This window comes from Coregonus lavaretus (assembly GCF_964263955.1).
Source record: "Coregonus lavaretus genome assembly, contig: HAP1_SCAFFOLD_79, whole genome shotgun sequence".
Lineage (NCBI taxonomy): Eukaryota > Metazoa > Chordata > Actinopteri > Salmoniformes > Salmonidae > Coregonus > Coregonus lavaretus.
In genome coordinates, this window is record NW_028157882.1 from 17,501 (window position 1) to 41,979 (window position 24,479).

General features: G+C 48.0%; 1 protein-coding gene across 1 annotated transcript in view; it reads right to left on the reverse strand.

Moving 5' to 3' along the window:
- Positions 1-24,479, reverse strand: part of mad1l1 (mitotic arrest deficient 1 like 1) — a 56,001-nt gene that overhangs the window by 15,896 nt on the left and 15,626 nt on the right. Inside the window, exons 11-15 of the mRNA XM_084198799.1 lie at positions 20,750-20,894; positions 16,416-16,556; positions 15,010-15,066; positions 12,701-12,792; positions 9,208-9,298 (exon numbers count right to left, since the gene is read on the reverse strand). Of these exons, the coding sequence (XP_084054925.1) occupies positions 9,208-9,298; positions 12,701-12,792; positions 15,010-15,066; positions 16,416-16,556; positions 20,750-20,894 (526 nt within the window). The remainder of the gene's footprint in view (positions 1-9,207; positions 9,299-12,700; positions 12,793-15,009; positions 15,067-16,415; positions 16,557-20,749; positions 20,895-24,479) is intronic.

The window sequence follows — 24,479 nt, forward strand, 5'->3', positions numbered from 1 at the left end:
GCGCATCCATCTAAAACACAGACATGTAAAACCATAGAGGCTGTGTCACGGTTGGTGCATCCATCTAAAACACAGACATGTAAAACCGTAGAGGCTGTGTCACGGTTGGCGCATTCATCTAAAACACAGACATGTAAAACCGTAGAGGCTGTGTCACGGTTGGTGCATCCATCTAAAACACAGACATGTAAAACCATAGAGGCTGTGTCTGGGTTGGTGCATTTTAGTAAAGCTTGATAACGTTCTGCTTTAGAACGTCCGCCTACGCTAATTGGAGAAACCCAGTCACAAATGGAAGAATGTGTGTGTGTGTGTGTGTGTGTCGGGGTGTGTGTGTGTGTGTGTGTGTGTGTGTGTGTGTGTGTGTGTGTGTGTGTGTGTGGGAGTATGTAGTGTGTGTGTGTGTGTGTGTGTGTGTGTGTGTGTGTGATTCCTGTGTTTCCACTACTGCCTTTAAAGAAGAAAGGAAAACCAAGTCTCCTACAGTGTCATTTGTGATCTTAATAAGTAGAGCGGAACACCTTCATATTTTTTCTCTTAATGAGTGAGAGAAGAGAGAGATGAAGAGAGAGAGATGAAGAGGACAGAGATGAAGAGGAGAGAGAGGAGTGAGATGAAGAGGAGAGTGATGAAGAGGAGAGAGATGAAGAGGAGAGAGAGGAGTGAGATGAAGAGGAGAGAGATGAGGAGAGAGAGGAAGAGGAGAGAGCTCACAGGAAAGGTTACAAAACGGTTTGGAACTGGAGGCCAGAAAGATCTCAAAATTAGACCAGAACACAGGGGCAGGAAGTGTCTGTGAGACCAAAACACAGGGGCGGGAAGTGTCTGTGTAACCAGAACACAGGGGCAGGAAGTGTCTGTGTAACAAGAACACAGGGGCAGGAAGTGTCTGTGTAACCAGAACACAGGGGCAGGAAGTGTCTGTAACCAGAACACACGGAAAGGAAGTGTCTGTGTGACAGAGACAGAAAGTGAGAGAAAAAGCTACCCTTCATGTCTACCTCAGACAATGTGAAGGTCTTCTAAATAAGTACCCAGACTCTAAACTAGCAGTCTAATCTAAAATGCTATTTAGTTGATAGTGTCCCATCACATCACTGCTGTGGAATAGGGAATCTAATCTCTGTGTGGCTTTAGGGACCATCAGGACTGGGACAACAGTAGGACTGATTCTATTAAGATCCACACACACACAGAGAGGATGAGTTCAGTTGAAACTAGGGCTGATACGGTGACCATATTACCGCCACACCGGCGGTCACGAGTCATGATGGCAGTCAAATTCCACGTGACCGTTTAGTCACGGTAATTAGGCTTCTCCAAGCTCTGATGCTGCTGATGGTCATTAGTAGCCTACCAAACTTGATAACTGCCTGGTACTCAACACTCTGACATCAACGCAAATGTCATCTAAAATCTAATTAAACACTTCATGAGAGCCCATGAGCCCATGTTGCAAAACATTTCTATAGGCTACGGAATTCGGTGAGAAAACAGAGTGATGGCCTCTATTAAAAAGAGGAGGATCCCATCAGATTTCTATAGGCTAGGCCTACTATATTTATTTATCAACTTTCCTAATATTAACCACATTGCTTCTCTTTTCAAGAGGAGTACAGCCTACCTGGCTGGCTGAAAATGAACCACAGGAAAAGCGTCCTCCATTTGCTATTTAAGTTCATCGATTTTTTTCAGCTGCCCGTTTCGATTCAGGTGCATGATAATGGTCCATTCTAAATAAAAACAAATTTCACACATATTTTATTTAGTATATGTAAAGACAGGATTAAATCAAGAATAGTGTGATGGGAGACAATATTAGCCTATCACTTGTGAATGATGCCCAGTTTAAGGCAAGAAACAGCGCATGCTTTTTTTTGTTTACTTTTTCTAATCAGTCGCACCTCATGTAGCGTAGGCCATAGACCTACAGTGCATTCGGAAAGTATTCAGAACACTTCACTTTTTCCACATTTTGTTATGTTACAGCCTTATTCTAAAATGGATACAATTATTCCCCCCCCCTCATCAATCTACACACAATACCCCATAATGACAAAGCGAAAACAGGTTTTTAGAAATGTTTGCAAAAGCATTAAAAATAAAAAACCGAAATACCTTATTTTACATATGTATTCAGACCCTTTGCTATGAGACTCGAAATTGAGCTCAGGTGCATCCTGTTTCCATTGATCATCCTTGAGATGTTTCTACAACTTGATTGGAGTCCACCTGTGGTAAATTCAATTGATCGGACATGATTTGGAAAACAACACACCTGTCTATATACAGTCCCACAGTTGACAGTGCATGTCAGAGCAAAAACCAAGCCATGAGGTCGAAGGAATTGTCTGTAGAGCTCTGAGACAGGATTGTGTCAAGGCACAGATCTGGGGAAGGGTTCCAAAACATTTCTGCAGCATTGAAGGTCCCCAAGAACACAGTGGCCGCCATCATTCTTAAATGGAAGAAGTTTGGAACCACCAAGACTCTTCCTAGAGCTGGTCGCTCATCCAAACTGAGCAATCGGGGGAGAATGCCTTGGTCCGGGAGGTGACCTAGAACCTGATGGTCACTCTGACAGAGCTCCAGAGTTCCTCTGTGGAGTTGGGAGAACCTTCCAGAAGGACAACCATCTCTGCAGCACTCCACCAAGTCAGGCCTTTATGGTAGAGTGGCCAGACGGATGCCACTCCTCAGTAAAAGGCACGACAGCTCACTCCAAAAGACCCCAAAGGACTTTCAGACCATGAGAAACAAGATTCTCTGGTCTGATTAAACCAAAATTGAACTCTTTGGACTGAATGCCAAGTGTCACGTCTGGAGGAAGCCTGGCACCATCCCTACGGTGAAGCAAGGTGGTGGCAGCATCATGCTATGGGGATGTTTTTCAGCGGCAGAGACTAGTCAGGATTGAGGCAAAGATGAATGGAGCAAAGTACAGAGAGATCCTTGATGAAAACCTGCTCCAGAGTGCTCAGGACCTCAGACTGGGGCGAAGGTTCACCTTCCAACAGGACAACGACCCTAAGCACACAGCCAAGACAACGCATGAGTTGCTTCGGGACAAGTCTCTGAATGTCCTTGAGAGGCCCAGCCAGAGCCCGGACTTGAACCCGATCGAACATCTCCGGAGAGACCTGAAAATAGCTGTGCAGTGACGCTCCCCATCTTACCTGACAGAGCTTGAGAGGATCTGCAGAGAAGAATGGGAGAAACTCCCCAAATACAGGTGTGCCAAGCTTGTAGCATCAAGCTGGGGTTGGAGAGTAGTGAAGGGAAATATAGTTTAAAAGGGGATATGTTTGTGTGTGTGTGTGTGTGTGTGTGTGTGTGTGTGTGTATATATATATATATATATTTGCGAGAAAAAAAACATATGGGGGATTTGAAGTGATGCAGACAATTACATTGATGGAAGTTACAATCTATCTGAAATATTAAAGCTGATCTACCAACAAAAAAAAAAAAGCTTGTAGCATCATACCCAAGAAGACTCGAGGCTGTAATCGCTGTCTGAATACTTAGGTAAATGTCATATTCCAGTTTTTGTTATATATACACACACATTTGCAAAAAATTATAAAAGCCTGTTTTTGCTTCGTCATTATGGGTTATTGTGTGTAGATTGATGAGAAAAAAAACAATCAATTTTAGAATAAGGCTGTAACGTAACAAAATGTGGAAAAAGTCAAGGGGTCTGAATACTTTCCGAATGCACAATATATGTTTTGATAAAGGTTTGTATCACAATTAAAGTGGCAAAATAACTTCTTAAAATGAAGCACATTAATCCACTTTACAACTGGTGTGGAGTCTAAATACATACGCAGCGCGGGACTTTCAAGTTTGGGGAAGATAAAGGTGCATTTTTATGGTGAAAATTATAACAAAAGCTTTACATGCATAATCACATTTGTGGTCACTTTTCAGAATGGTGTTTCCTGCTAATGGAACATTCGCGCTTATAGCCTACTGCTGTGTGTGCATTGCTGTGCTTATAATGGGAAGAAATAGCCTAATAGTTTATCAACATTTTAAGCTAAACGTTCTCATCTGTTGAGTCAGGCTCATTGCTTAAAACAGGTTTTTTGATGCTAGTGGTTGTATTAATTTGGGATCTGTCGCATCCCACAACTGTACCAGACTATGTTTGGAATATTTATTTATCGCACAGAATAGGTCGACTTTTGCACTATGGGGGATAGTAGATTGACATAGGCTAGTGCTTTTGCTGTTCGTTAGACTCATCTTGTTGGCTGGTGAAAAGCAAATGTAGACAGTTCTTCCAATAACTTCAATATGCGCGCCTAGGAATTGGATAAGGATGCGGTTGCGTCCCCGATGTGTCAGTCTTCACTTGTAGCCTGTGAGAAAGACCCGATCACGTGACGGAGAGCCATGTGAGTGAGAGGTGCTTCGGCACGCAGCCAGGAGAAGGGAATTATAATTATTATATTCAGCCCCAGGGCACAACGGCCACTGGCCTCAAAAGGCATGGATTTTTTTTTTTTAGGGGGCATTACTTTCACACAAAGGGAATGCCAACGAGAAATTTGAGGCATTATCAAGTGCTTGTCAAATTGTGAATGAGAGACTGATGAAGTGTGTACAGCCTGCACAAAAAACTAAGCAGAGCTCATGCCTTTCATGCAACTTTTCTAAAATCATCATTAGAGTTGCATCATGCAGCCATGAAATGTATTAAAAATCAAAACATATAGCCCAACAGTAGTATCAGAATTAAAGTTGCATAAATAACTCTAAATTAAGCATATAGGAGTACCTGTTTTTGTTAACCGCATGTGCGCACTCCCTCAAATCGTTTGGAGAAAATATCCTTTCTATTTTATTCAGCTATGTTCAATTATATCCTTCATACTATAAAATAATGCCACGGAATTCTAAGCAAATCTTGTCTGCTAAATGAACTAGTGTAGCCCACAGCCAGATCAGGGCCTAACATAAGGACAACTCAGAGTATTCTATTCTGTTCTTCTGAAATAGACTACATTTTCTTCATATCATGTTTCTTTAGACCTGTCTAAAATAAATAATGGATTCTTTGTGATTGTGTTGGCTATATTACATGGATTTATTAGACTTTTTTAAATGTAGATGTTCCAAAGGTCTGCATCCGTGGCTTGTAAGGCTATGGGTGGAAGCCAGGAGATGCTACATTTGTTTATGTTAATTAACGGCCAATTACCGTGAGACCGGCAGTTATTTGCTTGACAATCACCGGCTGACAAAATTTCATGACCGCCACAGCCCTAATTGAAACTAGTTTGTCCACTTTGAGTAACAATTGAGACATTCTTTAGACATTCAAGGTCGTGATAGCCGCAGCTATGATCAAAGGCGGCCAGTGAAATCAGTTAGTTACTGATACCTGCTTCATCATTGGATTCCCATTCTGAAGGTCCCTAGACACTCTACCGTAATAGACCCTAAAAATCACCCGGTCTGTCCCACTCTAAACACATTGGATTTACTATCTCTCACACAAACCAATTGTCAAGCATGAAGAACCACAAGCCCCTCGCTGGAACAAAGACACTTCATTGGCGGACCAAAAGCACATCACTCCTGCGAGCTGGGGGAGAGACCGCGCGCACACACTACCGTAACACACACACTACCGTAACATACACACACACACACACACACTACCGTAACACACACACTATCGTAACACACACACACTACCGTAACACACACACACACACACACTACCGTAACACACACACACACACACACACACACAGCTGAGCCAACACCTCCAGCCAATTTAAAAGAGAAGGGGATCAGGTCTAAATAGAGAGGTAGTTTAGAAACTTGGTGAGATGTGAGAGGCAGGATTAGATGATATATGTGTGTGTGATGAACCACAGTGAAAGACTGAGAAAAGAGAGGAGAGACTGATGAACCACAGTGAGAGACTGAGAAAAGAGAGGAGAGACTGAGTGAGTGAATGAGTGAGTGAGTGAGTGAGTGAGAGAGAGAGAGATTCTACAACCACCTAAAAGGAAGCGATTCCCAAACCTTCCATAACAAAGCCATCACCTACAGAGAGATTAACCTGGAGAAGAGTCCCCTAAGCAAGCTGGTCCTGGGGCTCTGTTCACAAACACAAACAGACCCCACAGAGCCCCAGGACAGCAACACAATTAGACCCAACCAAATCATGAGAAAACAAAAATATAATTACTTGATACATTGGAAAGAATTCACCAAAAAAACTGCGCAAACTGGAATGCTATTTGGCCCTAAACAGAGAGTACACAGTGGCAGAATACCTGACCAAAATTAAGGAAAGCTTTGACTATGTACAGACTCAGTGAGCATAGCCTTGCTATTGAGAAAGGCCGCCGTAGGCAGACCTGGCTCTCAAGAGAAGACAGGCTATGTGCACACTGCCCACAAAATGAGGTGGAAACTGAGCTGCACTTCCTAACCTACTGCCAAATGTATGACCATATTAGAGACACATACTTCCCTCAGATTACACAAACGCACAAAAAATTTGAAAACCCCCCCAATATTGATAAACTCCCATATCTATTGGGTGAAATACCACAGTGTGCAATCACAGCAGCAATATTTGTGACCTGTTGCCACAAGAAAAGGGCAATCAGTGAAGAACTAACACCATTTGCACATTGTTACAACACTGCATATAGACATGACATTTGAAATGTCTGGTTACTGTTCATTTCTGATTATTTTCTATTTAACTTGATATGGCCATGTAAACATATGTTTCCCATATGTTTCCCAATAAAGACCTTTACATTGAAATGAGAGAGGCCCATGTTCTCCTTGGCTGCAGTAGCTGAGAGAGAGATCGAGAGGGAGAGAGAGGAGAGAGGGAGAGAGAGGAGAGAGGGAGAGAGGGAAATAAAGAGAGAAGGAGAGAGGGATAGATAGATAGGGAGAGAGAGGAGGGAGGGAGGGAGGGAGGGAGGGAAATAGAGAAGGAGGTGAAGGAGAGAGGTAGAGAGAAGGAGAGAGGGAGGGAAAGAGAGAGAGGGATAGATAGGGAGGGATAGGGAGAGAGAGGAGAGAGGGGAGGGAGAGAGGGGAGGGAGGGAGGGAGAGGAGGGAGGGAAAGAGAAGGAGAGAGGGATAGAAGGAGAGAGGGAGAGAGGGAGGGAGGGAAAGAGAAAAGGAGAGAGGGATAGATAGGGAGAGAGGGGAGAGAGGGAGAGAGAGAGCAATTGAGGCAGAGAGACAGACCCGCCACCAAAGACAGTGTTCCCTCTGTCTGTGTGTCAGTCTGTCAAGCCTTTCTTCAATGGCCAATACAGCACTTGTTCCCATGTCATTGTCAACCGTGGGAAAGTAATGATGTTCTACTGTCTATGTCTGTCTCAGTGTGTCACCTATCAAACTGAACACAGTCTGTCTGTCTACATATCCAGGACACGCCAACACAGTCTGTCTGTCTACATATCCAGGACACTCCAACACAGTCTGTCTGTCTACATATCCAGGACACTCCAACACAGTCTGTCTGTCTACATATCCAGGACACTCCAACCCAGTCTGTCTGTCTACATATCCAGGACACTCCAACCCAGTCTGTCTGTCTACATATCCAGGACACGCCAACCCAGTCTGTCTGTCTACATATCCAGGACACGCCAACACAGTCTGTCTGTCTACATATCCAGGACACTCCAACACAGTCTGTCTGTCTACATATCCAGGACACTCCAACACAGTCTGTCTGTCTACATATCCAGGACACTCCAACACAGTCTGTCTGTCTACATATCCAGGACACTCCAACACAGTCTGTCTGTCTACATATCCAGGACACTCCAACACAGTCTGTCTGTCTACATATCCAGTACACTCCAACACAGTCTGTCTGTCTACATATCCAGTACACTCCAACACAGTCTGTCTGTCTACATATCCAGGACACTCCAACACAGTCTGTCTGTCTACATATCCAGTACACGCCAACACAGTCTGTCTGTCTACATATCCAGTACACTCCAACACAGTCTGTCTGTCTACATATCCAGGACACTCCAACACAGTCTGTCTGTCTACATATCCAGGACACTCCAACACAGTCTGTCTGTCTACATATCCAGTACACTCCAACACAGTCTGTCTGTCTACATATCCAGGACACTCCAACACAGTCTGTCTGTCTACATATCCAGGACACTCCAACACAGTCTGTCTGTCTACATATCCAGGACACTCCAACACAGTCTGTCTGTCTACATATCCAGTACACTCCAACACAGTCTGTCTGTCTACATATCCAGGACACTCCAACACAGTCTGTCTGTCTACATATCCAGTACACTCCAACACAGTCTGTCTGTCTACATATCCAGGACACTCCAACACAGTCTGTCTGTCTACATATCCAGGACACTCCAACACAGTCTGTCTGTCTACATATCCAGGACACTCCAACACAGTCTGTCTGTCTACATATCCAGGACACGCCAACACAGTCCGTCTGTCTACATATCCAGGACACTCCAACACAGTCTGTCTGTCTACATATCCAGGACACTCCAACACAGTCTGTCTGTCTACATATCCAGTACACGCCAACACAGTCTCACACAGGGTCTGGTTTGACAGGGACTGACAGTACAGAGACAGTAGAGAGTTCAGGACCCATCACCCACACATTCTGACACATCCTCCTCATAGAAAGACTGTTGGTGTCGGTGGGGGTGGAGAGAGGAGATCTCACAGGGAAGTGGACGACGCGCTCATCATTTCTATAGCAGGTGATTTCATCTTTCATTTGCGGGCCGAGCAAGTAGCCTATAATGACCGACCCTCTACACACACACATTTTAACTTGACAATATCATACATTGATTGTTTGGAGGGGGAAAAAAGGACACAGTAGAGCTCTTTAAAAAGCGGTTTGATCTTTTTGACTAATTCCATTTAGTTTGACAAATTCTGTTTCCCCGGTTTTCCTAGTTTTAGGTTTTCACTACAAAAAAAAAAACATATATATTTTTTTTAATAGAAAAACCACATCAGGAGACCACTTTTTAGATCTGGGAAAGATCAGGTAGTTTCCCTTTAATTCAATTGCGCACCGAGCAAGAGACCGTTGTGTTCGGCTAGCAGTGTTTCTATAGCCTATCGTACAGGGTAGGACCATGTGATGGCAGACACACACACACACACCCACACACACACACGTCTGTGTACCTGTAAATTGTGTCTCTCCAGCCTCAGCTCTAGAACATTGTTCTGTTCTTCCAGACGTCGTCTCTCTCCCTCCAACTCCTCAATCTTCAGCCTGCCGACACACACACACACACACACACACACACACACACACACACACACAACACACACACACAACACACACACACACACACACTAACTCCTTAGATGAGCTCAACAGCGATCATCATTGTATGTGTAATGGAGTGGTGTGTGTGTGTGTGTGTCTCCACTCCATTAATGAGCTGAATGTTTGTTTTGATATCCAGGCAGTAATGGAACAGAAACACTAATCACAACGTGTGTAATTGATGGAAATGTGTGTGTCTGTCTTTGTGTGTTCAGTGTGTAGTTTACATAAGGAATGTAAGTAAGTGGAAAGCATCTGTGTGTGTGTCAGTCCATTGTGATGTAATGTCTTATAATAATAATAATAATAATAAACCATTTAGCAGACGCTTTTATCCAAAGCGACTTACAGTCATGTGTGCATACATTTTTACGTATGGGTGGTCCCGGGGATCGAACCCACTACCCTGGCGTTACAAGCACCATGCTCTACCAATTGAGCTACAGAGGACCACCATGACTACATGAACTGAACACCATCTAATCCTAATATAACAACCCAACAAGACACCTAGCTAAAGATACAGCTTCATACATTCTAATGTTCTTCATTCTTCACTTCTATGTTCTACAGTTCTGTGTTCCAACGTTTGGTGTTCTATTCATGGGTTGCACGTTTCGTCCCAATATTGGTCTGAACGTTCGTTTTGGACTGATGCCCGACTGAGCATTCTACTCCATGCACTGTCAATGAGCGCTGATGAAGATTTCTCCAAAAGTGAATTATAGTGGCTTGGAAATACAAAGACATTCAACAGGAGCCAAATAATGAGTAGGAAAACCTTTGGTCATCATCTTGATGTCACCAGATCGACTTTAGATTCAGTATAACGTTTGCATTGTTAGCTATTGTTGACAAACTTTGCTAGCTAATTACAACATTGACACCTGTCTAAAGTAAATTTGACGACATGATAAATGCTGGCAAAGTTATTTCCTACTAAATGATTGACTACTTTAGCAATGTGATGGTATTTCCAGGCTCTATAGTGTAATTCAGACTAAACAGTAGTTAGCCTCCGTCCAGAATGACTGGGTTTATCACCACTATGACGTCGCTGGTGGAGGGCAGCTTGAGAACGTCCATAACGATGGCATGACGCGACCCAGTGACCGAGGTGCAACCTATGAATAGTTTTATGTTCTATAGTTCTATGCTGTGTAGTTTTGTGTTCTAACGTTCTGTGTGTCTAGTAGTTGAGTGTTCTAACGTTCTGTGTGTCTAGTAGTTGAGTGTTCTAACGTTCTGTGTGTCTAGTAGTTGAGTGTTCTAACGTTCTGTGTGTCTAGTAGTTGAGTGTTCTAACGTTCTGTGTGTCTAGTAGTTGAGTGTTCTAACGTTCTGTGTGTCTAGTAGTTGAGTGTTCTAACGTTCTGTGTGTCTAGTAGTTGAGTGTTCTAACGTTCTGTGTGTCTAGTAGTTGAGTGTTCTAACGTTCTGTGTGTCTAGTAGTTGAGTGAGCTCGTTGATCTCCAGTGTGATAGTAATGTCAGGGGACTTCCTCGATAGGATTCGTGTCTCGCTCACTCTACATCACATTAGCAACTCCTTTATTCTCCCTTCTCCCCCATACCAGTCTGACCTCCATCTCTCCTCTTTCTCTATCGCTCCCAATCGCTAAGTGGACCTCGCTTCTCTCTCCTGGTCTTTCTCTCCTCCTCCTCCTCCTCCTCCTCCTCCCTCTCTTTCACCCCCCACCTCTAACTAACCTCTTCTCCATGTATCCCTCCCAGCCTCCCTGTATATTGATGGGGCGAAGAGAGAGTCATGTCTCATTATTCTCCACAACTCAAACTAAACCTCCCTCCTTCCCGTCTCCATCCATCACTCTCTCCTCTCCATCCCTCCCTCCATCTCTCCTCTCCTCCCTCTCTCCTCTCCATCCCTCCCTCTCTCCTCTCCATCCCTCCCTCTCTCCTCTCCATCCCTCCCTCTCTCCTCTCCATCCCTCCCTCTCTCCTCTCCATCCCTCCTCTCCTCTCCATCCCTCCCTCCCTCTCCTCTCCATCCCTCCCTCCCTCTCTCTCTCCTCTCCATCCCTCCCTCCCTCTCTCCTCTCCATCCCTCCCTCCCTCTCTCCTCTCCATCCCTCTCTCTCTCTCTCCTCTCCATCCCTCCCTCTCTCTCTCTCTCTCCTCTCCATCCCTCCCTCTCTCTCTCCTCTCCATCCCTCCCTCCCTCTCTCTCTCCTCTCCATCCCTTCCTGTATATTGATGGGGTAGACAGAGAGTCATGTCTCACTAGATGAATACATCACTATACAGCTACACCGTCTGACCTCTACCCTCACTAGCCAGCCGTCTGACCTCTGACCTCTACCCTCACTAGCCAGCCGTCTGACCTCTCCCCTCACTAGCCAGCCGTCTGACCTCTACCCTCACTAGCCAGCCGTCTGACCTCTACACTCACTAGCCAGCCGCCTGACCTCTCCCCTCACTAGCCAGCCGTCTGACCTCTCCCCTCACTAGCCAGCCGTCTGACCTCTCCCCTCACTAGCCAGCCGTCTGACCTCTACCCTCACTAGCCAGCCGTCTGACCTCTGACCTCTACCCTCACTAGCCAGCCGTCTGACCTCTACCCTCACTAGCCAGCCGTCTGACCTCTACACTCACTAGCCAGCCGCCTGACCTCTCCCCTCACTAGCCAGCCGTCTGACCTCTGACCTCTACCCTCACTAGCCAGCCGTCTGACCTCTACCCTCACTAGCCAGCCGTCTGACCTCTACCCTCACTAGCCAGCCGTCTGACCTCTACCCTCACTAGCCAGCCGTCTGACCTCTACCCTCACTAGCCAGCCGTCTGACCTCTACCCTCACTAGCCAGCCGTCTGACCTCTACCCTCACTAGCCAGCCGTCTGACCTCTACCCTCACTAGCCAGCCGTCTGACCTCTACCCTCACTAGCCAGCCGTCTGACCTCTACCCTCACTAGCCAGCCGTCTGACCTCTACCCTCACTAGCCAGCCGTCTGACCTCTACCCTCACTAGCCAGCCGTCTGACCTCTACCCTCACTAGCCAGCCGTCTGACCTCTACCCTCACTAGCCAGCCGTCTGACCTCTACCCTCACTAGCCAGCCGTCTGACCTCTGACCTCTACCCTCACTAGCCAGCCGTCTGACCTCTACCCTCACTAGCCAGCCGTCTGACCTCTACACTCACTCCATTCTCTCCTCTCTCACTCATCCTCCCAGTGTACCCCACTATATATAATTTAGTCTCATCAGTCCTACCCTTTCTGTCCCTCTCTCTCCTCCTCCTCTCTGTAAATGGTTCAGTATGGTATTCATACAGCTACTTCACATCTCTACTGGTACGGGTGTTAAGTGTGTGTGTGTGTGTGAGTTACCTGAGTGCGTTGACCTCCTCGTTTGTTACTAAGGGGTTGCCCTCGGCGACGGAGTCTCGCTGCTTCTTCAGAACCTCCAGCTCCAACTGCACCTAGAACAGACACACAGAGACTAACATTAACCTAGACTAACATCAACCTAGACTAACATAAAAACAGATCCAATCACTGATGCCTCCCCCCCCCTCCCTCCCTCTTCCCTCATTCTTCCGTCCTTCCCCCATCCCTCTCCCCCTTCTTCCCACTGACTCCCTCTCCCCCTTCTTCCCACTGACTCCCTCTCCCCCTTCTTCCCACTGACTCCCTCTCCCCCTTCTTCCCACTGACTCCCTCTCCCCCTTCTTCCCACTGACTCCCTCTCCCCCTTCTTCCCACTGACTCCCTCTCCCCCTTCTTCCCACTGACTCCCTCTCTCCCTTCTTCCCACTGACTCCCTCTTCTTCCCACTGACTCCCTCTCCCCCTTCTTCCCACTGACTCCCTCTCCCCCTTCTTCCCACTGACTCCCTCTCCCCCTTCTTCCCACTGACTCCCCCTTCTTCCCACTGACTCCCTCTCCCTCTTCTTCCCACTGACTCCCCCTTCTTCCCACTGACTCCCTCTTCTTCCCACTGACTCCCTCTCCCCCTTCTTCCCACTGACTCCCTCTCCCTCTTCTTCCCACTGACTCCCTCTTCTTCCCACTGACTCCCTCTCCCTCTTCTTCCCACTGACTCCCTCTCCCTCTTCTTCCCACTGACTCCCTCTCCCCCTTCTTCCCACTGACTCCCTCTTCTTCCCACTGACTCCCTCTTCTTCCCACGGACTCCCTCTCCCCCTTCTTCCCACTGACTCCCTCTCCCCCTTCTTCCCACTGACTCCCTCTCCCCCTTCTTCCCACTGACTCCCTCTCCCCCTTCTTCCCACTGACTCCCTCTCCCCCTTCTTCCCACTGACTCCCTCTCCCCCTTCTTCCCACTGACTCCCTCTCCCCCTTCTTCCCACTGACTCCCTCTCCCCCTTCTTCCCACTGACTCCCTCTCCCCCTTCTTCCCACTGACTCCCTCTCTCCCTTCTTCCCACTGACTCCCTCTCCCCCTTCTTCCCACTGACTCCCTCTCCCCCTTCTTCCCACTGACTCCCTCTCCCCCTTCTTCCCACTGACTCCCTCTCCCCCTTCTTCCCACTGACTCCCTCTTCTTCCCACTGACTCCCCCTTCTTCCCACTGACTCCCTCTCCCCCTTCTTCCCACTGACTCCCTCTCCCCCTTCTTCCCACTGACTCCCTCTCCCCCTTCTTCCCACTGACTCCCTCTCCCCCTTCTTCCCACTGACTCCCTCGCCCCTTCTTCCCACTGACTCCCTCTCCCCCTTCTTCCCACTGACTCCCTCTCCCCCTTCTTCCCACTGACTCCCTCTCCCCCTTCTTCCCACTGACTCCCTCTCCCCCTTCTTCCCACTGACTCCCTCTCCCTCTTCTTCCCACTGACTCCCTCTCCCCCTTCTTCCCACTGACTCCCTCTCCCCCTTCTTCCCACTGACTCCCCCTTCTTCCCACTGACTCCCTCTCCCCCTTCTTCCCACTGACTCCCTCTCCCCCTTCTTCCCACTGACTCCCTCTCCCCCTTCTTCCCACTGACTCCCTCTCCCCCTTCTTCCCACTGACTCCCTCGCCCCCTTCTTCCCACTGACTCCCTCGCCCCTTCTTCCCACTGACTCCCTCTCCCCCTTCTTCCCACTGACTCCCTCTCCCCCTTCTTCCCACTGACTCCCTCTCCCCCTTCTTCCCACTGACTCCCTCTCCCCCTTCTTCCCACTGACTCCCTCTCTCCCTTCTTCCCACTGACTCCCTCTCCCCCTTCTTCCCACTGACTCCCTCTCTCCCTTCTTCCCACTGACTCCATCTCTTCCATCTCCCTCTAAATGATCTATTCCACTATTCTCTAAACAGACAGCACACAGGCGCATCCCCCCCCCATCCTCTGATTTAAACTAATCAATGAAGGAGATGGCTGGGTAACGAGGGATGAGAGGAGAGATGCGGCTAGTGATTCAACACCACTCAGACACAGAATGATACATTTATTCGACCCCCTCTCATCTTCTTCCTCTGTCTCTCCTCAGACGGAGAGGTAATCACAAGGTGGGGAGACGAGAGGATGTGTGTGTGTGCGTGTGGCGAGACGAGACGATTTCACACGTGTCACTTCCCATCACCACGGCAATGGTGACATTACCCTGGCAACAGGAACAGCAACAGCCAAGTGTGTGTTATAAACGACTGCTGTCTAGGAATAACACGCTTTATTTCACAGCTGTGTGTATACTCACAGTCTGTGCTTGTAGTTTGAGGGCCCCAGCCTCCTCTTGGGCTGTAGTCAACAGAACCTGCAGAAGAGAAAAACACTATTTAGACAAGGTGTCTTTGTGTGTGTGTGTGTGTGTGTGTGTGTGTGTGTGTGTGTGTGTGTGTGTGTGTGTGTGTGTGTGTGTGTGTGTGTGTGTGTGTGAGAGAGAGAGAGGGAGAGAGAGAGAGAAATATTCTATAACCGCCTCCACTCTTCTGGGAAGGCTTTCCACTAGATGTCAGAACATTGCTGATGGGATTTGCTTCCATTCAGCCACAAGAGCATTAGTGAGGTCGGCTGGGCACTGATGTTGGGCAATTAGGCCTGGCTCGCAGTCGGTGTTCCAATTCATCCCAAAGGTGTTCGATGGGGTTGAGGTCAGGGATCTGTGCAGGACAGTCAAGTTCTTCCACACCGATCTCGACAAACCATTTCTGTATGGACCTCGCTTTGTGCACGGGGGCATTGTCATGCTGAAACAGGAAATGGCCTTCCCCAAACTGTTGCCACAAAGTTGGGAGCACAGAATCGTCTAGAATGTCATTGTATTCTGTAGCGTTAAGATTTCCCTTAACTGGAAGTATGGTTCAGCCTAGGCTGAACCATGACAAAACAGCCCCAGATCATTATTCCTCCTCCACCAAATTTTACAGTTGGCACTGTGCATTGGGGCAGGTAGCGCGTTCTCCTGGCATCTGCCAAACCCAGATTTGTCCATCAGACTGCCAGATGGTGAAGCGTGATGCATCACTCCAGAGAACGCGTTTCCACTGCTCCAGAGTCCAATGGCGGCGAGCTTTACACCACTCCAGCCGACACTTGGCATTGCGCATGGTGATCTTAGGCTTGTGTGCGGCTGCTCGGCCATGGAAACCCATTTCATGAAGCTCCCGACGAACAGTTATTGTGCTGACGTTGCTTCCAGAGGCAGTTTGGTCCTCAGTAGTGAGTGTTGCAACCGAGGACAGGCGATTTTTACGCGCTACGCACTTCAGCAGTCCCATTCTGTGAGCTTGTGTGGCCTACCACTTCACGGCTGAGCAGTTATTGCGCCTAGACGTTTCCACTTCAAAATAACAGCACTTACAGTTGACCGGGGCAGCTCTAGCAGGGCAGAAATTTCACAAACTGACATGTTGGAAAGCTGGTATCCTGTGACGGTGCCACGTTGAAAGTCACTGAGCTCTTCAGTACGGCCATTCTACTGCCAATGTTTTTGTATGGAGATTGCATGGCTGTGTTCTTGATTTTATACACCTGTCAGCAACGGGTGTGGCTGAAATAGCCAAACCCACTAATACGTGTGTGTGTGTGTGTGTGTGTGTGTGTGTGTGTGTGTGTGTGTGTGTGTGTGTGTGTGTGTGTGTGTGTGTGTGTGTGTCTCCGTACCTCCATCTGTGTATTGTGGTTCTGTGTCTTGGTCAGTATATCTTCTGCCTCTCTGAGTCTGCGGTTGAGTTGAGGAGTATAGTCACCAGTAGACAGCTCACTATCATAGGACTCCAGGATAGCACGCATACCATCACGCTCCTGGAACACACGCACAAAGAGAGAGGCAACTAAAAACACACTGATTATTGAGGCACATCGGCTTTTGTCACTTTTGATGCTAATCTGGCTAACGGCGCTAACCATAGTACTGTATATGCTAGCCCGACTGCTACATGCAAAATAATAGTGTTCGCAGCAATAACAGCTGAGTTTAAATATTAGCGACCGTCTTAAAACAACATGTTAGAACAACATTTATTATGAAATCATTACCAGAATCCTAGTCTCTCAGCCTGCATCTTTGGCGCTAACGTTATCAACGCTAGCTAGCTAAGTAGCTAACCCTGCTGCATCTGAAATAAAGTGTTTTCAATGATACAGACAAATACAGCCTCAGCGACTGTCCAAGCAACCATCCAACACTGGAGGCCTATTAGAACTAACGAAAAGTCTACAAGTAATTCACTATGAAAATAATCGGTTATTTGGAAAGAGCGCATTCTCCGCCGACGGTTTATATAGGTCGCTGAAAATGACTGTCCATAGAAAAATTATAAATAAATATATATATATATAAAAAAGTCATCTCAGGGATCCTACTCAAAAACAACACAGTAGAAATGTCTGACTAACATTTGACAAAAAATGTCTAGGATCACTAAATACTTCCTAGTCATAAGCCAAGTGTTCATGTTGGTGGAGTTGACCTTTAACACACAACTGGACCCCTTTTACGCGTGTATATGTGTGCAAAACGAGTGTGCAAGCATGTGTGTGTGTAATTTCTAAGTGAGGCCTGTGGAGGTCGATAACTCTCCATAAATCGTTATCTCTGGAACGTGTGTGGTAGGGGCTGTGATGGTCATGGAATTTTGAATGATGGTAATTGGCCAGCCAAATGACTGCTGTCACCGTAAAAACGCTTGAAGACGGGACGGCCGGGCATTCGTGCAGTTGAATCAGTTTCTGCATTAACAGATTCTTAACAACGCCTTGCTGAAATGTAGAATGTTATTTCTATGATGTTAACTGATGTGACTCATGCAATCAAATCACATTTTATTTGTCACATGCGCCGAACACAACACTGTGAAATGCTTACTTACAAGCCCTTAACCAACAATGCAGTTCAAGAAATAGAGTTAAGAAAATATTTACTAAGTAAAATAAAGTAGAAAATAAAAAGTAACAATAAAATGACAATAACGAGGCTATATAGAGGGAAATGGGGGCGTGTCAAATAAGTCGGCCACAACGTCTGTCATAGCAATGAAGGAGAGAGAGACAGAAAGAGGGAAGGTGAGAGAGAGAGAAAGATAGAAAGAAAGAAAGAGAAAGAAAGAAAGAAAATAACCAAATTGTGTGAAATGACAGTTTAATTCAAACTGACTGAACTTTGTTTTCTCGCCAGTCATTTGTCAAAGAACTAAAACAACTTGGCATGGACTGACTAAACACACACACAGATTGACACACACACGGTGTAAAGATGTCCTCCTCAGGATGCTTACTGTGACCCCCCACACACACACAGATACACACACGGTGTAAAGATGTCCTCCTCAGGATGCTTACTGTGACCCCCCACACACACACAGATACACACACGGTGTAAAGATGTCCTCCTCAGGATGCTTACTGTGACCCCCCAACCCACACACGGTGTAAAGATGTCCTCCTCAGGATGCTTACTGTGACCCCCCAACACACACAGATTGATACACACACGGTGTAAAGATGTCCTCCTCAGGATGCTTACTGTGACCCCCCCAACACACACACAGATTGATACACACACGGTGTAAAGATGTCCTCCTCAGGATGCTTACTGTGACCCCCAACACAAACACAGATTGATACACACACGGTGTAAAGATGTCCTCCTCAGGATGCTTACTGTGACCCCCCCAACACACACACAGATTGATACACACACGGTGTAAAGATGTCCTCCTCGGGATGCTTACTGTGACCCCCAACACAAACACAGATTGATACACACACGGTGTAAAGATGTCCTCCTCAGGATGCTTACTGTGACCCCCCAACACACACACACGGTGTAAAGATGTCCTCCTCAGGATGCTTACTGTGACCCCCCCACACACACAGATTGATACACACACGGTGTAAAGATGTCCTCCTCAGGATGCTTACTGTGACCCCCCCAACACACACACAGATTGATACACACACGGTGTAAAGATGTCCTCCTCAGGATGCTTACTGTGACCCCCCAACACACACACAGATTGATACACACACGGTGTAAAGACGTCCTCCTCAGGATGCTTACTGTGACCCCCCAACCCACACACGGTGTAAAGATGTCCTCCTCAGGATGCTTACTGTGACCCCCCCACACACACAGATTGATACACACACGGTGTAAAGATGTCCTCCTCAGGATGCTTACTGTGACCCCCCCACACACACAGATTGATACACACACGGTGTAAAGATGTCCTCCTCAGGATGCTTACTGTGACCCCCCAACACACACACGGTGTAAAGATGTCCTCCTCAGGATGCTTACTGTGACCCCCCCACACACACACAGATTGATACACACACGGTGTAAAGATGTCCTCCTCAGGATGCTTACTGTGACCCCCCCAACACACAGATACACACACGGTGTAAAGATGTCCTCCTCAGGATGCTTACTGTGACCCCCCACACACACACACAGATTGATACACACACGGTGTAAAGATGTCCTCCTCAGGATGCTTACTGTGACCCCCCACACACACACAGATTGATACACACACGGTGTAAAGATGTCCTCCTCAGGATGCTTACTGTGACCCCAACACACACACAGATTGATACACACACGGTGTAAAGATGTCCTCCTCAGGATGCTTACTGTGACCCCCCCAACACACAGATACACACACGGTGTAAAGATGTCCTCCTCAGGATGCTTACTGTGACCCCCCACACACACACACAGATTGATACACACACGGTGTAAAGATGTCCTCCTCAGGATGCTTACTGTGACCCCCCACACACACACAGATTGATACACACACGGTGTAAAGATGTCCTCCTCAGGATGCTTACTGTGACCCCCCACACACACACAGATTGATACACACACGGTGTAAAGATGTCCTCCTCAGGATGCTTACTGTGACCCCCAACACACACACAGATTGATACACACACGGTGTAAAGATGTCCTCCTCAGGATGCTTACTGTGACCCCCCCACACACACACAGATTGATACACACACGGTGTAAAGATGTCCTCCTCAGGATGCTTACTGTGACCCCCAACACACACAGATACACACACGGTGTAAAGATGTCCTCCTCAGGATGCTTACTGTGACCCCCCAACACACACAGATACACACACGGTGTAAAGAGGTCCTCCTCAGGATGCTTACTGTGACCCCCAACACACACAGATTGATACACACACGGTGTAAAGATGTCCTCCTCAGGATGCTTACTGTGACCCCCCCACACACACAGATTGATACACACACGGTGTAAAGATGTCCTCCTCAGGATGCTTACTGTGACCCCCAACACACACAGATTGATACACACACGGTGTAAAGATGTCCTCCTCAGGATGCTTACTGTGACCCCCAACACACAGATTGATACACACACAGTGTAAAGATGTCCTCCTCAGGATGCTTACTGTGACCCCCCCACACACACAGATACACACACGGTGTAAAGATGTCCTCCTCAGGATGCTTACTGTGACCCCCCACACACACAGATTGATACACACACGGTGTAAAGATGTCCTCCTCAGGATGCTTACTGTGACCCCCAACACACACAGATTGATACACACACGGTGTAAAGATGTCCTCCTCAGGATGCTTACTGTGACCCCCAACACACAGATTGATACACACACGGTGTAAAGATGTCCTCCTCAGGATGCTTACTGTGACCCCCCACACACACAGATTGATACACACACAGTGTAAAGATGTCCTCCTCAGGATGCTTACTGTGACCCCCCAACACACACACGGTGTAAAGATGTCCTCCTCAGGATGCTTACTGTGACCCCCCCCACACACACAGATTGATACACACACAGTGTAAAGATGTCCTCCTCAGGATGCTTACTGTGACCCCCCCACACACAAGGTTGCGTGGTGCCCATACTAAACGTTGTCTCTGCCCCGCTGGCTACTGACTGACCATTAAGACTTAATCCACGAGTTCATCTGACACAAACACACACTACCTTGGTGAGCAGCAGCACTCTCTTCTGTAGTCGTCTGACCAGTGATTCCTGGGTCTCTCTCTTCTTCTGCTCTTCTAGAGCTTTAGATCGTAGAGACAACAGCTCCCCCTGGAGGTCAGCCTTAGAACGCTCCACTGTCCTACAGCTGGGGGGGGAGAGAGAGCTTTAGAACGTAGAGACAACAGCTCCCCCTGGAGGTCAGCCTTAGAACGCTCCACTGTCCTACAGCTGGAAGGGAGAGAGAGCTTTAGAACGTAGAGACAACAGCTCCCCCTAGAGGTCAGCCTTAGAACGCTCCACTGTCCTACAGCTGGAAGGGAGAGAGAGCTTTAGAACGTAGAGACAACAGCTCCCCCTGGAGGTCAGCCTTAGAACGCTCCACTGTCCTACAGCTGGGGGGGAGAGAGAGCTTTAGAACGTAGAGACAACAGCTCCCCCTGGAGGTCAGCCGTAGAACGCTCCACTGTCCTACAGCTGGAAGGGAGAGAGAGCTTTAGATCGTAGAGACAACAGCTCCCCCTGGAGGTCAGCCTTAGAACGCTCCACTGTCCTACAGCTGGGGGGGGAGAGAGAGCTTTAGAACGTAGAGACAACAGCTCCCCCTGGAGGTCAGCCTTAGAACGCTCTACTGTCCTACAGCTGGGGGGGAGAGAGAGCTTTAGATCGTAGAGACAACAGCTCCCCCTGGAGGTCAGCCTTAGAACGCTCCACTGTCCTACAGCTGGGAGGGAGAGAGAGCTTTAGAACGTAGAGACAACAGCTCCCCCTGGAGGTCAGCCTTAGAACGCTCCACTGTCCTACAGCTGGAAGGGAGAGAGAGCTTTAGAACGTAGAGACAACAGCTCCCCCTGGAGGTCAGCCTTAGAACGCTCCACTGTCCTACAGCTGGGGGGGGGAAGAGAGAGACAAGGGGAGGAGAGAGAGGGTTAGTCTAAATTCCCCCTCTCTTTCTCTTCATGGGTGCGTCCCAATAATAATTATTTGTCCCTAAGTGTGCACTTGTTCAGTTCTTCCCACAAATCTAAAAGCATTAGATTGGGAGGCATGAAGAGCGGCAGGTAGCTTAGTGGTTAAGAGCGTTGTGCCAGTAACCGAAAGGTCGCTGGTTCTAATCCCCGAGCCGACTAGGTGAAAAATCTGTCGATGTGCCCTTGAGCAAGGCACTTAAACCTAATTGCTCCTGTAAGTCGCTCTGGATAAGAGCATCTGCTAAATGACCAATTTATTATATGAACAAGTGGGAGCTTCCACCACGGTTCTTATACCTAATTTCCTTTCAAATCAGTGAAGGGAAGTGAACAAGTGCACACTATGGGAGGAAGGAGAGAGAACCTCCCTCCTCCTCCTCCCTCCTCCCTGCACTCCATCTCTCCTCGTTATCTAGTGGTTCTGAACGGTGTCATATTTCATCATTAGCTCCGTATGGGATCAAGAGAGGGTAGCTCGTTAGCTAACGACTAGCACACACCTCTATGCTAGGGCTAGTGTAGCGGTACTAACGAACTCAAGATGAGTCTAATTAGCTGTCTGAGAATTTACGCTCAGATCAAACCCACACTACTGGGGGAGAGAGAGAGGGGGGAGATACTCTATTGGAGCTGGGAAGAGGGGACAGGTAGACATGGCAGAGAGAAGGGGAGGGGGGAGCTGGGAAGAGGGGACAGGTGGACATGACAGAGAGAAGGAGAGGGGGGAGCTGGGAAGAGGGGACAGGTGGACATGACAGAGAGAAGGAGAGAGGGGAGCTGGGAAGAGGGGACAAGTGGACATGACAGAGAGAAGGAGAGGAGGGAGCTGGGAAGAGGGGACAGGTAGACATGACAGAGAGAAGGGGAGGGGGGAGCTGGGAAGAGGGGACAGGTGGACATGACAGAGAGAAGGAGAGGGGGGAGCTGGGAAGAGGGGACAGGTAGACATGGCAGAGAGAAGGAGAGGGGAGCTGGGAAGAGGGGACAGGTAGACATGACAGAGAGAAGGAGAGGGGGGAGCTGGGAAGAGGGGACAGGTAGACATGACAGAGAGAAGGAGAGGGGAGCTGGGAAGAGGGGACAGGTAGACATGGCAGAGAGAAGGAGAGGGGGGAGCTGGGAAGAGGGGACAGGTAGACATGACAGAGAGAAGGAGAGGGGAGCTGGGAAGAGGGGACAGGTAGACATGGCAGAGAGGAGGAGAGGGGAGCTGGGAAGAGGGGACAGGTAGACATGGCAGAGAGAAGGAGAGGGGGGAGCTGGGAAGAGGGGACAGGTAGACATGGCAGAGAGAAGGAGAGGGGGGAGCTGGGAAGAGGGGACAGGTAGACATGGCAGAGAGAAGGAGAGGGGGGAGCTGGGAAGAGGGGACAGGTAGACATGGCAGAGAGAAGGAGAGAGGGGAGCTGGGAAGAGGGGACAAGTGGACATGACAGAGAGAAGGAGAGGGGGGAGCTGGGAAGAGGGGACAGGTGGACATGACAGAGAGAAGGAGAGGGGGGAGCTGGGAAGAGGGGACAGGTGGACATGACAGAGAGAAGGAGAGGGGGGAGATGGGAAGAGGAGACAGGTAGACATGACAGAGAGAAGGAGAGGGGGGAGCTGGGAAGAGGGGACAGGTGGACATGACAGAGAGAAGGAGAGGAGGGAGCTGGGAAGAGGAGACAGGTGGACATGACAGAGAGAAGGAGAGGGGGGAGCTGGGAAGAGGGGACAGGTAGACATGACAGAGAGAAGGAGAGGGGGGAGCTGGGAAGAGGGGACAGGTAGACATGGCAGAGAGAAGGAGAGGGGAGCTGGGAAGAGGGGACAGGTGGACATGACAGAGAGAAGGAGTAATAAAAACAGATCTTAGAGCTTCTCTGAGGAAAGCTAGAGGAAGTTAAAACTAAAATGGCGATTCTGATACCTATAGTTCTATATAGCATGCTAACTATACTGAACAAAAATATAATGCAACATGTAAGGTGATGGTCTGAAATAAATTATCCCAGAAATTATCCTTATTGCTCAAATTTTTTTAATACTAATTTGTTTCCATCCCTGTTAGTGAGCATTTGTCCTTAGCCAAGATAATCCATCCCCCTGACAGGTGTGGCATATCAAGAAGCTGATTAAACAGCAGGATCATTACACATGGACAATAGAAGTTGCCACAACAACAACGCCACAGATGTCTCAAGTTGAGGGAGCGCGCAATTGGCATGTTGACTACAGGAATGTCGATCAGAGCTGTTGCAAGATAATTAAATGTTAATTTCCCTACAATAAGCCACCTCCAACGTTGTTTTAGAGAATTTGACAGTACGTCCAACCGGCCTCACAACGGCTGACAATTTGTGTCTGTAATAAAGCTTGTGGTGAAAAACTCCCTCTGATTGGCTGGGCCTGTCTCCCCAGTGGGCAGGGGCGCAGCCATGGGTGGGCCTGGGAGGGCACAGGCCCACCCACTTGGGAGCCAGGCCCACCCATGGCTGCGCCCCTGCCCACCCATGGCTGCGCCCCTGCCCAGTCATGTGAAATCCATAGATTAGGGCCTAATGAATTTATTTAAATTGACGGATATCCTTCTATGAACTGTAACTCGTAAAAATCGTTGCATGTTGCGTTTATATTTTTGTTCTGTATAAAATGGAGCATTTGACACCATAGCCAATAACTCATAGAAACACAAAGGCAACAAGGTTTATATCTTTTTCATGGTTAAGATTGTTACAAGGTGTTCACACGTGTTTCACCCACACAACAGCTGCTGTGTGTGT